At 44.7% G+C, this 12628-nt stretch overlaps 1 protein-coding gene across 2 annotated transcripts in view; it reads left to right on the forward strand.

Moving 5' to 3' along the window:
- Window positions 1–2685: 2685 nt before the first annotated feature.
- The window catches only part of LOC106587336 (rab11 family-interacting protein 4A), a 41268-nt gene continuing 31325 nt past the window's right edge, over window positions 2686–12628 (forward strand). For both annotated transcript variants that reach the window (XM_014175665.3, XM_082965468.1), the window contains exon 1: window positions 2686–3106. In XM_014175665.3, coding sequence (XP_014031140.1) covers window positions 3026–3106 — 81 coding nt within the window. In that variant the 5' untranslated portion in view covers window positions 2686–3025. The remainder of the gene's footprint in view (window positions 3107–12628) is intronic.

Raw genomic sequence — 12628 nt, forward strand, 5'->3', positions numbered from 1 at the left:
ATAGAATGTGAAAGGAGAAGGCCAGCCCTCTAACAAATTGCATATAAACAAATAGCTGTGGGCCAATTGGTTGACCTGTAGCCAAAGTATTTGATTGTAAGTGAGCAAGAGAGAGAGAGAGAGAGAGAGAGAGAGAGAGAGAGAGAGAGAGAGAGACGGGAGGGGAGCATTCCTTGCCACATAATTAGCTTTCATTTGGGTCCCCTGGCCTGGATCACCCTCTCTATCCCTCCTTCTCTCACCCCTTCCTTTCATTCCTTCTTCCCACACTCTTTATATAAATCTGTCTCTCCATATATGCATGTCAAGCACTTGGTGATCTAGTGTCTGTGAGGTGAGAATCTGATATATATGTCAGTTCCCCCCAGAGACAGTCTGAGTCAAAAAGACAAAGGGAGCAACAAAGCAGATATGATGAGAGGATGTCAGGAAGAAAGGGAGAGGTAGAGGCTGAGAAGCAGAGGGAGAGTGAGAGATGGAGTAAGCTGAGAAACGAAGAGAGAGAAAGAAGGTGAGAGGAAGAGGTGATGGAGGGAGAAATAAAGAGGAGGAGACAGAGAGAAGAGAAGTGTTCTCCACCCTGAAATGCTGCAGGGTTTGGCTTGGCACGCCAGGCACGGTCACCATTGTTTGGAGCAAGTTTGTCACAAAGAAACTAGGTTGGCACAGTACAGAGGGACAAGGTGTATTGTGAGTGAACAGCCCTGGGGATCAGCTTGGTTGACAGGAGTACCTTGTTTACGACTGTCCTCTATGGGAGACAGCTCCTCTTGAAGAAAGTAGGACATCACTGAGACATAACAGAGACAACAAAACTACTCCCCGCTCGCACCAATGACGTGGACGTCAATTAAGGCAGCCCCCCCCCCCTCTCCGCACCTCTCTGATTGGTCGGGCTAAAAGCGGAAGACAAATTTTGGTTGAATGCATTCAGTTGTGCAACTGACTAGATACCCCCTTTCCCTTCCCTTTCCATTCCTCCATTAACACCACAGTAATGACAACAGGCAGGTAGATGCACGAGCCACCATAGTGACAACAGCATTACCACAGACAGGTACTAGTGCTACCACAGTGAGATGCTATCGGTTGGAGCTAGGAAGAACAGGGAGATTTACATGGCATAGTTTGCACAGGTGCAACAGAGAGGCTGCTGTATAGGTAAAAGAGTCCTACGAAGTGTACCGCACATCTAAATGATAACGCTGATTCATCAAATTCCATATGCTGACCGCAAGGCACTGCAGAGGGTGGTACGCACAGCTGAACGCACCATTGGGTGCACACAGTCTGCCCTCCAGGACACCTACAACACCAGGTGTTGCAGGAAGGCCAAGAAGATCATCAAGGACCTGAGCCATGGCCTGTTCTCCACGCTTCCAACACTCAGACACGGGCACTACTGGAGTATCATGGTGAAAACTGACTGGCCAATAGCTTCTACCCCCCTGGGACACAGCCTGACTCTATCCTTCTACTGCCCCTGCCAAAGTCAACTTATTATGTTGTGAGACAGTTGGGCTCAGCAGGCTCAGACTGTGTGGGTTTAACATTAAGCTGCTGGGCCCTGGGAGAGGGAGAGGGGGAGGTGATAATGCGAAAGGGAGGTGTTAAGGGTGTAGCTGTGTTGTGATGCTGGCCTTTTGGGATCCACTGTTGTTGACTTAAATATACTCAAATATTAATTTGTTAATTTATTTTATTACTTTTATTTAACTAGGCAAGTCAGTTAAGAACAAAAACTTGTTTACTAAACCGGCCAAACCCAGACGACGCAAGGCCAATTGTGCACCACCCAAGGGACTCCCAATCACCGCCGGTTGTGATACAGCCTGGAATCGAACCAGGGTCTGTAGGGACGCCTCAAGTACTGAGATGCAGTGCCTTAGACCACTGCACCACTCGGGAGCCCCAGGCTATCAGGAAGGGAAGGAGGAGAGAAGCCTCAGCCTTCCCCTCTCTTAGGGGTTGGGGGATCTGGGGAGGTTGGTGGGGTGGAGAGTTCATCACCAGATCTCAAAGTCCATTGTTCCAGTGGGGTGTGTGAGTGACGGAGAGAGTGTGTGTTTTGTGTGTGCGTCTGCGTTTGACCCTTTCTCTCTCTCTCTCTCACTCTCTTTTTTCAGACGTTAGTTTCTTTTGCTCTTTCTTCCACTGACAGTCTGTAGCCTACCATCTATCTTCCTCGGTCTGAAATACAATTTCTCGCCATTCACTCTTCCCCTCATCTCTCTCTCTCTCTCTCTCTCTCTCTCTCTCTCCGCTCATATACCCACACAGAAGCTCAAATATGCAAACAACTTTTTATACACCTGACTGGGACACCTGACACTCTCTCAAATCCTCAAACCCACACAGAAGAACATCACTCCACTTTTCAGATTTTGAACCTGTAGATAAATGTGCCGTGTCATTGGATGAGACTGTTTGAGTGGAGATAGCATGTCACTTCCCCCCTCTCGTAAAGCCGCTCTGTTCTATGGAAGAGAGGCAGGGCTTGATATGCAAATGCAGCTTGAGGGGGCGGCGGCCAAGAAAGAGTTTGCAGCAATGTGACTCTCTCTCTCTCTCTCTCTCTCTCTCTCGCTCTCTCGGCCAGCCCAGCTGAAGCCAGTTGCCCAGCAACAACCCAGGGAGGAGGGGGGAGTGGCCTAATCTCAACAACTGTTGCCAGAACTGAGCTCCCTCTGTGTGAATGTGAGCCAGCCGGAGAGCGAACAACCAAATGAGTGTGTGTGAGAGAGTTGCTGCATCTCTGCATGTGTGTGAGAGAGTGAGGTAGTTGCAGTGTGTGTGAGTCGTGCTCTCACAGAGGAGCTAAGCCAGCCAGCACAGTTTTAGAGGCTCTGAAAGAGCACTCTCTCCTCTCCTCCTTTTCTCTCCCTCTTTTTCTGGACGACACTGATTCAAAAGACTGCCATTTGGACTATCTAAACACCTGGCACTTTCTGTACTGACCCGGCTTCACCTGTGTGTGTAAGACGAAAGGCAGAGGACTTAGCCCTTGGTTTGAGGGGCGAGTTGGATGACTTCTGCGGATGAGGGCTTGGCCGGTGGAGTGTTGGGCCAGGGGGACCACCATGGCTCCCCTCAAATAATGGATGGGGTAAGAGACAGAGCCTCTTTGCTACGGGACGGGGGTAGGGGGACAGAGGGGTAGAAGGATAAGAGAGAAGGATCTGGGGCGGAGGTTAGGGGTTGGGGGATCTGGGAGGGTCCAAAGTCCATTGTTCCAGTGGGATGTGTGAGTGACGGAGAGTGTGTGTTTTGTGTGTGTGTGTCTGCGTTTGACCCTTTCTCTCTCTCACTCTCTTTCTGTCACTCTGTCTTTTTCAGACGTTAGTTTCTTTTGCTCTTTCTTCCACTGACAGTCTGTAGGCTACCGTCTATCTCTCTTAAAAAAATACAATTAATCACCCCTCTCTCTCTCCCTTTCTCTCTGACCAGCCAGCCCCAGATTTCAATTAATCCCATTACAATCAGAGGAGGGGTGAACCGAGACAGCACCCAGCCACTGGCTGTACACACACAGAGAGAGAGAGAGAGAGAGACCTAAACATTGTGGGTTTTTAGTGTACAGTACAGTATAGGCTGAAGCTTAATGTTGTCTATTCCGGCTGTGTAACTTCGCCTATGGTTCAGTGAGAAAGGAAAAGTTTATCCCACACAACAATGTGTCAAAAAAGGAAGTCTACATTCAAACTGTCGGGATGGGTGATAGAGTTTCACAATATTTGAGTTTCCTTGATCAGTACCTGTGACTTTGTCAATATAATTACCGACATGTTGTAATTGTGGTCTCAGTTCCACAGAAAAGAGGAAAGTTGTCTGTTTATCATATGGTAGCTAGTTTCTCTCACAGTGACATGTGACATGGCTAGCCATATCTGTTTGAATAAGACGGCTCATGTTCTGTAACAAAACATTACGTAATGAGATGTGTCCTCTTCTTCTGATAGCTGATAGGCCTAAGCTATATTGTTTTGGTCCAAACCAGATCTACCTGTCTAATACTGTATTTTGATCTGGGCAGGAATAACTACACTAAACAAAAATATAAACGCAGCATGTAAAGTGTTGGTACTATGTGTCAAGAGCTGAAATAAAAGATCCCAGAAATGTTCCTTATGCACAAAAAGCTTATTTCTCCCAAATGTTGTGAACAAATTTATTTACCTCCCTGTTAGTGAGCATTTCTCCTTTGCCAAGATAATTAATCCACCTGACAGGTGTGTCATATCAAGAAGCTGATTAAACAGCATGCTTATTACAAAGGTGCACCTTGTGCTGGGGACAATAAAAGGCCACTCTAAAATGTGCAGTTTTGTCACACAACACAATACCACAGATGTCTCAAGTTGAGAGAGCGTGCAATTGGCATGCTGACTGCAGGAATGTCCGCCAGAGCTGTTGCCAGAGAATTAAATGTTCTCTACCATGAGCCGCCTCCAACGTCGTTTTTTGAGAATTTGGCAGTAAGTCCAACCGTAGACCACGTGTGGGCGAGCGGTTTGCTGATGTCAACATTGTGAACAGATTGCCCCATGGTGGCAGTAGGGTTATGGTATGGGTATGCATAAGCTACAGACAATAAACACAATTGCATTTAATCGATGGCAATTTGAATGCACAAAGATACCGTGACGAGATCCTGAGGCCCATTGTCGTGCCATTCATCCACTGCCATCACCTCATGTTTCAGCATGATAATACACGGCCCCATGTCGCAAGGATCTGTATACACAATTCCTGGAAGGTGAAAATGTCCCAGTTCTTCCATGGCCTGCATACTCACCAGACACGTCACCCATTGAGCATGTTTGGGATGCTCTAGATCAACGTTACGACAGCGGGTTCCAGGTCCTGCCAATATCCAGCAACTTTACAAGCCATTGAAGAGGAGTGGGACAACATTCCACAGGCCACAATCAACAGCCTGATCAACTCTATACAAAGGAGATGCGTTGTGCTGCATGAGACAAATGGTGGTCACACCAGATACTGACTGGTTTTCTGATCCACGCGCCTACATTTTTTTAAGGTATATGTGACCAACAGATGCATATCTGTATTCCCAGTCATGTGAAATCCATAGATTTGGGTCTAATAAATGTATTCCAATTGACTGATTTCCTTATATGAACTATAACTCAGTAAAATCTTTGAAATTGTTGCATGTTGCGTTTATATTTTTGTTCAGTATAGATTATAGTCACTGACCCAGGATGAATGGTCTATAATCCACTCAAAACAATAATTCCTCTTGAACTTTAAACAGTTCATGTGTGTATGTGTGTGTGCGTGCATGCATTTTCTTTTTGTGTGTCCGTATGTGTGTCTGCTGGTGGGGGGTCGTCCTAACGGCTGAGAGTTGAATGTGTTACCAGGCTGATAGAAGGGAGCTGAGAGGGGCTGGGTCAGGGATACCTGCTGTGTGTTAGTGCTGTCCTATTAAATACTATTAAATGATGTAAGCCACACTTCCCTTAGATGTAGAGGAGAGTCTGGATAGTATGGAGAACTAGCCAATACTGACAGAAGGTAACACACTCTCTCCACAGAAAAACAATGGACTTTATTATCTAAAGTTCATGGCACCAAAGTAATATTATATTAAAGACATGGCACCTCTCTATCACTTTCCACTCTCCGTTCCAAGGGCATTTTTAGCACAGCTTTTCTGAACCCTGATATGGCCTGTCTCCATTATGGTGTCTATATCAGAGCTTTATTCTGGTAGTTGGGGTTGGTTTTGTTTTGATATGAAACAGCTGGCTCTAACTGGTTCGTTTGAACATGACCAGGGCCCAGTTGCTCAACACTTGTTGCTCAATGGCAACAGGTTTAACACCATGAGGACAAATGGATGACCAACATGTTGATGACACTGTAATATGACTCCTAGGGCACTAATACCAATACTAGGGAATATTACACAGACTACATTGGCTCTCTCACCCTCTCTTTATCTGTCTTGAGTATGCGTTCCTGAAATACTCTTTCAGATAGTCAGGATGACCGGACTGATTCCTCTGCGAGCGTCTTAACACCCATTCCCCCTCACCAAGGATACCTTTTATCTATCTGACACGCAGGCACGCACGCACGCACGCAAGCACACACACACACGCCCCACACACACACACACACACACACACACACACACAGGCACACACACACACAGACAGAAACACACACACACACACATGCACGCACACAGGCACACACACACACACAGACAGAAACACACACACACACACACATACATACATACATACATACATACACAAAAACACACAAAAACAACACACACACATACATATACCCTACTCAACATAACCCCTGAAACTCCCAAGTATAAAACTTGAAACCTCACCCCCCCAGCCCAATCCTAGTCCTGCCTTGAGGAAAGAAAAAACAGCTGAGGGAAATGTCACCACAGGGCCGTCCAGCCAGCGTGGCACAGAGACACAAACACATGTTTGTTCCCACCTGGCTCTTCAGGGAACAGGTAGCTGATTAGGTTACTAGGAATGGAAAACCCAATACAGCCAATTGGGTTGATACAGGGATACAGGGACACTGGAAAACACAGGACAGGAAACACTCTGGGGTGGGTGTGGGTGTGTGAAATGGGTCCTTCCTATCGTCGAAGATAAAGTGTGTGTTTGTTTGAAACACACACCCTGAAAACGTGACAGATCAATGGCACATAATGAATGGTGGTTTGGAGAAGCTGAGTCCACAGAGAGACTTGAGGACCTACTACTGTACAGGTGTCCTAGAACAAGTATACAGGAGCGGCTGTCAGTTATGAGGTTGTGTGTATGAGGGTGTGTGTCCATTTCTAAGTGTTTGTGTTTGTCTATAGTTTGTGTCAGCACGCGCCTCATGCATTTCTGTTTGTGTCTGTGTGTGTGTCTCAGTAGCCGAAACCTGAAGTGTTTATAGAGATTGAAGTGCTTCTAGTGATTACTTCACAGAATGCTGCTGGATTATGAGTCATCAGTTCCTGTTCTCTTTTGACTCTCAGGTTTTTTTTACTCCGTCTGTGACTGTGTGGGCTGAGAGTCTCTCCATTGCTGCAAGAGGTTGAATCATAAAGATCCAAAACACACACATAGGAAACACTGGAAATAACCTCAGCTGTACTCAGAGAAGGAAACATACTGACTAAACAGTTAACACATAGGCCTACTGGTAAAGGACAGTAAAATAGACTTAAAAAGGAATATTGTTTAGTGAGTGCACAGGTAGACTCCATTGTGTTGGAGAGAGCACTTGAATTGAATGCCGGCTGCTGAGTTAGAGTGAAAGACAGAGATAAAGAGACTGAAAAGCGCTCTGCATTGCGTCAACAGTATGAGATTGGATTTGGTTCTTATCTTCGCAAGCACAGTCAGAGAAACACCAGCAAGGCCACAGTATGCATCTCTCTCTCTCTTTCCTTCTTTCTCTCACTGTCTATCCCTCTCCCAGTCTATCTTTCTTTCCCTCCCTCTTGGTCTCTCTCTCTTTCCCCCACTCCTGTTTCTGCTGACACACACAAAATCAAAGCCTCCTCTTTTGAATTTCGCCAATCAATGTCTGTCCCAGTGGTTGGCTGCTCATACCTGCTGCTCTCTCTCACTCTCACTCGCTCTCTTTCTCTCGCTCGCTTTCTCTCGCTCTCGCTCTCTCCGTCTCTCATCTCCAACATACCCAATATCCATAAAAGATCATCCAGACTTTAATCCAGGGAATAATTATCCAGTCTATCTGAATATTTCCCATCTCTGATCAGCGGGAGAGAGAGATGCAGATGGTGGTAAAATGATAGGATCCAGGCTAGAATACATGGTATAGCTAAATTATCCTTTCAGATTTCCCATGCGGAAGTTGAAAGGAGGTATTACGACGCATGGGAAAGAATAGATGGACACAGGCTTTTTGTCTCTTTCTCTTAGGCTAAATAGAAGGAGAAGAGAGAGTGGGAACATTACCAGTGGAAAACTTGTCCTTAGGCCTTAAGTATATTATAGCATATATACCTTGTTGTTATGGTGAGATGTTGGCCTGCATCATGCTCACTGTTCAGTCATGATGAAGCAGCTTCTTAAACCATCTTCCATCCTCTTCATCCTCAGTTAATAGTAGTGTGAACTGCATGGTCATCCAGATGATTGCCTACTGTCCAGCGTTCAAATGTTATTGACCTTCAGCACCACATGGGATCAGAGAGGGAGTAGTCCATTTTATTCATTAGAGTCGTAGGAACAGTGTTGTCTCTCCACTTAAAAGGAGCTTAGACCTGGGAAAGAGGTAGTTGTCGATCAGAGGTGCTTTAAGGCTTTTCCAATATTGTTAATGTTACATGACATTTGCGAGAGAGATAGAGTGAGAGAGAAAGATGTGTGAAAGTAGAGACTACAACTTTCTGTTTGAGCAGGATGAATGTAGCCCATATTCATCCCATGTGTGTGTTAACATATTCATGTTATCTCACCATACTCTGAATTGATGGTGCTTTAAAATGGAAATGTCTCTTTTCCACTAACTTGCTGAATTAACCAAACTATTATCAATGTTTTTTCCAAGGTTTGTGTGCTAACATGCTGTAGATATCTTGGACATGTTTGACTACGTATTTGCATGAATATCATTGAATATCATGCTGCAATATACTGGGAACTAAAGTTGAGATGATTCTGATGTCACGTCCTGACCAGTGAAAGAGGTCATTTGCCATAGTAGAATGGTCAGGGCGTGGCAGGGGGGTTTGTTTTGTATGTATTTTGGGTTTTCTGTTTCTATGTGGGTTTGTTCTAGTTATCTATTTCTATGTGTTGGTTTTCATGTTTGGCCGGGTATGGTTTCCAATCAGAGGCAGGTGTCTTTCGTTGTCTCTGATTGGAGGCCATACTTAGGCAGCCTGTTTTTCCTTTGGGGTTGTGGGTAGTTGTTTTCCGTTTTAGTCGTTGTACCTGACGGGACTGTTGGTCGTTTTTGTTGTTTTTTGGTTAAAGTGTCTTCATTAAAGATTAAGAATGAGCATTATTATCCACGCTGCGTCTTGGTCTCCATTCCACGACCCCTGTGACATCTGAAGTGTTATAGAGGTGTACTTTACTGTTGTATAACACATACATGTACAGTACAGGTGTACTATCTTCATTGATCACTGTCGCAGCAGGAAATGCAAGTTGTAGTGTAATCAAGTTTTAAGAAGGCGTCTAAAGTTAGTAATTTCCACTTTAAAATGTCAGACTTGACTTATCCAAACAAAAAAAAATGTGTCAACCCCTAAAAAAATGTCCATTAATTGTAACCATTGGGTTCTTGGTCACCTCCCTGACCAAGCCCGTCTCCCCCGATTGCTCAGTTTTGCCGGATGGCCAGCTCTAGGAATAGTCTTGGTGGTTTCAAACTTCTTCCATTTAAGAATGATGGAGGCCACTGTGTTCTTGGGGACTTTCAATGCTGCAGACATTTTTGGTACCCTTCCCCAGATCTGTGCCCCGACACAAACCTGTCTCAGAGATCTACGGACAATTCCTTCGACCTCAAGGCTTGGTTTTTGCTCTGACATGCATTGTCAACTGTGGGACATGATATAGACAGGTGTGTGCCTTTACAAATCATGTCCAATCAATTGAATTTACCACAGGTGGACTCCAACCAAGTTGTAGAAACATCTCAAGGATGATCAATGGAAACAGGATGCAACTAAACTCAATTTCGAGTCTCATAGCAAAGGGTCTGAATATTTATGTAAGTAAAGTATTTCTGTTTTTTATTTTTAATATATTTGCTAACATTTCTAAATGTTTTCGCTGTTTTCGCTTTGTCATTATGGATATTGGGTTTAGATTGATGAGGATTTTTATTTATTTAGTCTGTTTTAGAATAAGGCTGTAACGTAACAAAATGTGTGAAAAAGTCAAGGGGTCTGAATATTTCCGAATGCACTCTACGTATGAAATGAGTAAAACAGTATGTTAACATTATTAAAGTGACTAGTGTTCCATTATTAAAGTGACCAGTGATTCCATGTCTATGTACATAGGGCAGCAGCCTCTAAGGTGCAGGTTTGAGTAACCGGGTGGTAGCCGGCTAGTGATGGCTATTTAACAGTCTGATGGCCTTGAGATAGAAGCTATTTTTCAGTCTCTTGGTCCCAGCTTTCATGCACCTGTACTGACCTCGCCTTCTGGATGATACCGGTGTGAACAGGCCGTGGCTCGGGTGGTTGATGTCCTTGATGATCTTTTTGGCCTTCCTGTGACATCGGGTGCTGTAGGTGTCCTTGAGGGCAGGCAGTACATTGGGCAGACCGCACCACCCTCTGGAGAGCCCTGCGGTTGGGGGCGGTGCAGTTTCCGTACCAGGCAGTGATACAGCCCGACAGGGTGCTCTCAATTGTACATAATGTGCTCCAGTAACTTAGACTATCCCTAGCAAACTTTATTGTTAAAACTAGAACCCATAACAAATGTATGATGAATGTTTTGTCTTTTTGCGTTTCACCATGTCGAATACCACACACCAAACATTACCCAAGAGCTAGTATGGCATCCATATTACACAGTACTCTATAGTTATTACAATTACACCATAGTCATACTGTAGTAAGAGGAGCGTCAACACGAAAGTAAACTTGTCTCCAGATTCCCCTCCCTCCCTCTAAGTTTCTGTTGGCCAGATGGAACTTAGGGAATCGTGAGTCTTAGTCATTCCCATGGTTGGTGAAGCTGGTGTCAAGCCTCATGCCTCAATTGGCATTTTTCATCTTTCATACTCTCACTCTATCTCAGTTTTTTCCCCTTCTCTCTCTCTCTCTCTCTCTCTTATTTCTTTCTTTCTCCACGTTGGTTCAACATAATTTCATTGTGTGGGCCCAGTGGGATATCATGTGTGAAAGTAGTCGCTACATCTTCCCAAATCTGTTTGAGCCAGATGATTCTCATCTAGATTCATTCCATATGTGTATTAATATATTCATGTTATCTCGCCATACTCTGAACAGATGGTGCTTTAAAATGTAAATGTAATTTTCCCACTAACATCAACTTGCTGACGTGACCAAACTATTCATCAGTGTTTTTCCAAGAAAAACTCTGGAGGTTTGTGTGACAACATGTTCGAAATAGCATAGAAGTGTTTGCATGTATTTGCATGAGTATAATTTGACTGTGGGTCCAGCTAGGAATATGTGGATGCTAATGCTCTTGCGTAACTGATAAACTGATATTAGTACAGGAACTAATATCATACATTAAGTTAGTTGAGATGGATTCTGTAATGTTTTAGAGATATACTGTTGAATAACACAAACACACCTTGTACATGCACTGTAGATGCTTGTTGCTTAGTGGTAATTGTTGTTAAGGTGCTCCAGCAAGTGTGTCTGCCCAGCAACTTTATTGTTCAAACTTGAAGCCATAACAAATGAATGATGTATGTTTTTTGTTTTGCGTTTCACCATGTCCGATACCACCCACAGCATTACCCAAGAGCTATGGTATGACACACCATATTACCACACAGTGTAGGTTAAACATCCCACGGTCATTAGACTGACACCCTATTTCCCCTTCCTCCCTCACTCTAAGTTTCTGTTCATTGTCTAAATCAATCCCGTGGCTGGTGAAGCAGGTGTCAAGCCACATGCCTCTATCTCAGTTTCTCCCCCCTTCTCTCTGACTCTCCCTCCCTCTCTCTCCCTCTTTCTCTCATCCCTCTGTCCAGCTCTGTGATCTCTCCACTCTGTTCTCCCTCAGTGAGTGTGTGACTGGAGGGGAGGAGCAGTTCCTTTCTTTCTCTCCTCTTCCTTTCTCTCTCCCTGTCTTTTCCCTCTCTCACGTCCTCTCCTCTAGTGTGCTGGATGTGAATAATAGATGGCTCTACTGATCCTCCTCTCAGAGATCCGTGCTGTTCTCTCTCTCTCTCTCTCTCTCTCTCTCTCTCTCTCTCTCTCTCTCTCTCTCTCTCTCTCTCTCTCTCAGACTGCAGCACACAAACCCAATGTCTGCAGGAGCATCTTCTGGTTAATAGTAATGATTTGGCATGACTGTATCTAGCGCTTCTCTGCTGTCCAAAGCACTTTATATTGTAACTCAGTGCTTGCACCACCGATGTGGAGCCATTTCTCATTCTCTCTTTTTGTGCAGTGCTATCACCCACCTGGCAATCATCTCTCAGTAACTCTTATTCTCCTCTACCTGCAATATGACAGCAACTGACACTGACCTCACCTTAGTACCTATTGTCCCTGTGACACACAATCCCACGTCTGTAGGAGCCTCTAGTGTTTTTATATTAGTGTAGATAAAGAACAGGGGATGAGGAGAGGAAGACATCTTAGACTATTGATATGCATCCCTTTAAATATAATTGCTTCCATGTCTGTAGTGTAGATGAAGGTGAGGAGACGAGGAGAGGAAGACAGCTTAAACTATTGAGATGCGTCCATCTGAATCATCCTTTCTTTGGTCTTTAGACACAAAAACAGCATTGCATCGCCCAGAGCTGGAGCCGCTCTACTCTACTGTGTGTAGCAGAGCATCAATGAGTGATTTTACTGCTGGGCTTTTCTCTCTCCACTGAGTGAGCAGGCCATAATGAGCCCAATAAAGACGTCCGGCAGGCT

This window comes from Salmo salar, chromosome 02 (genome assembly GCF_965601325.2).
Source record: "Salmo salar chromosome 02, fSalSal1, whole genome shotgun sequence".
NCBI classification, from domain to species: Eukaryota; Metazoa; Chordata; class Actinopteri; order Salmoniformes; family Salmonidae; genus Salmo; species Salmo salar.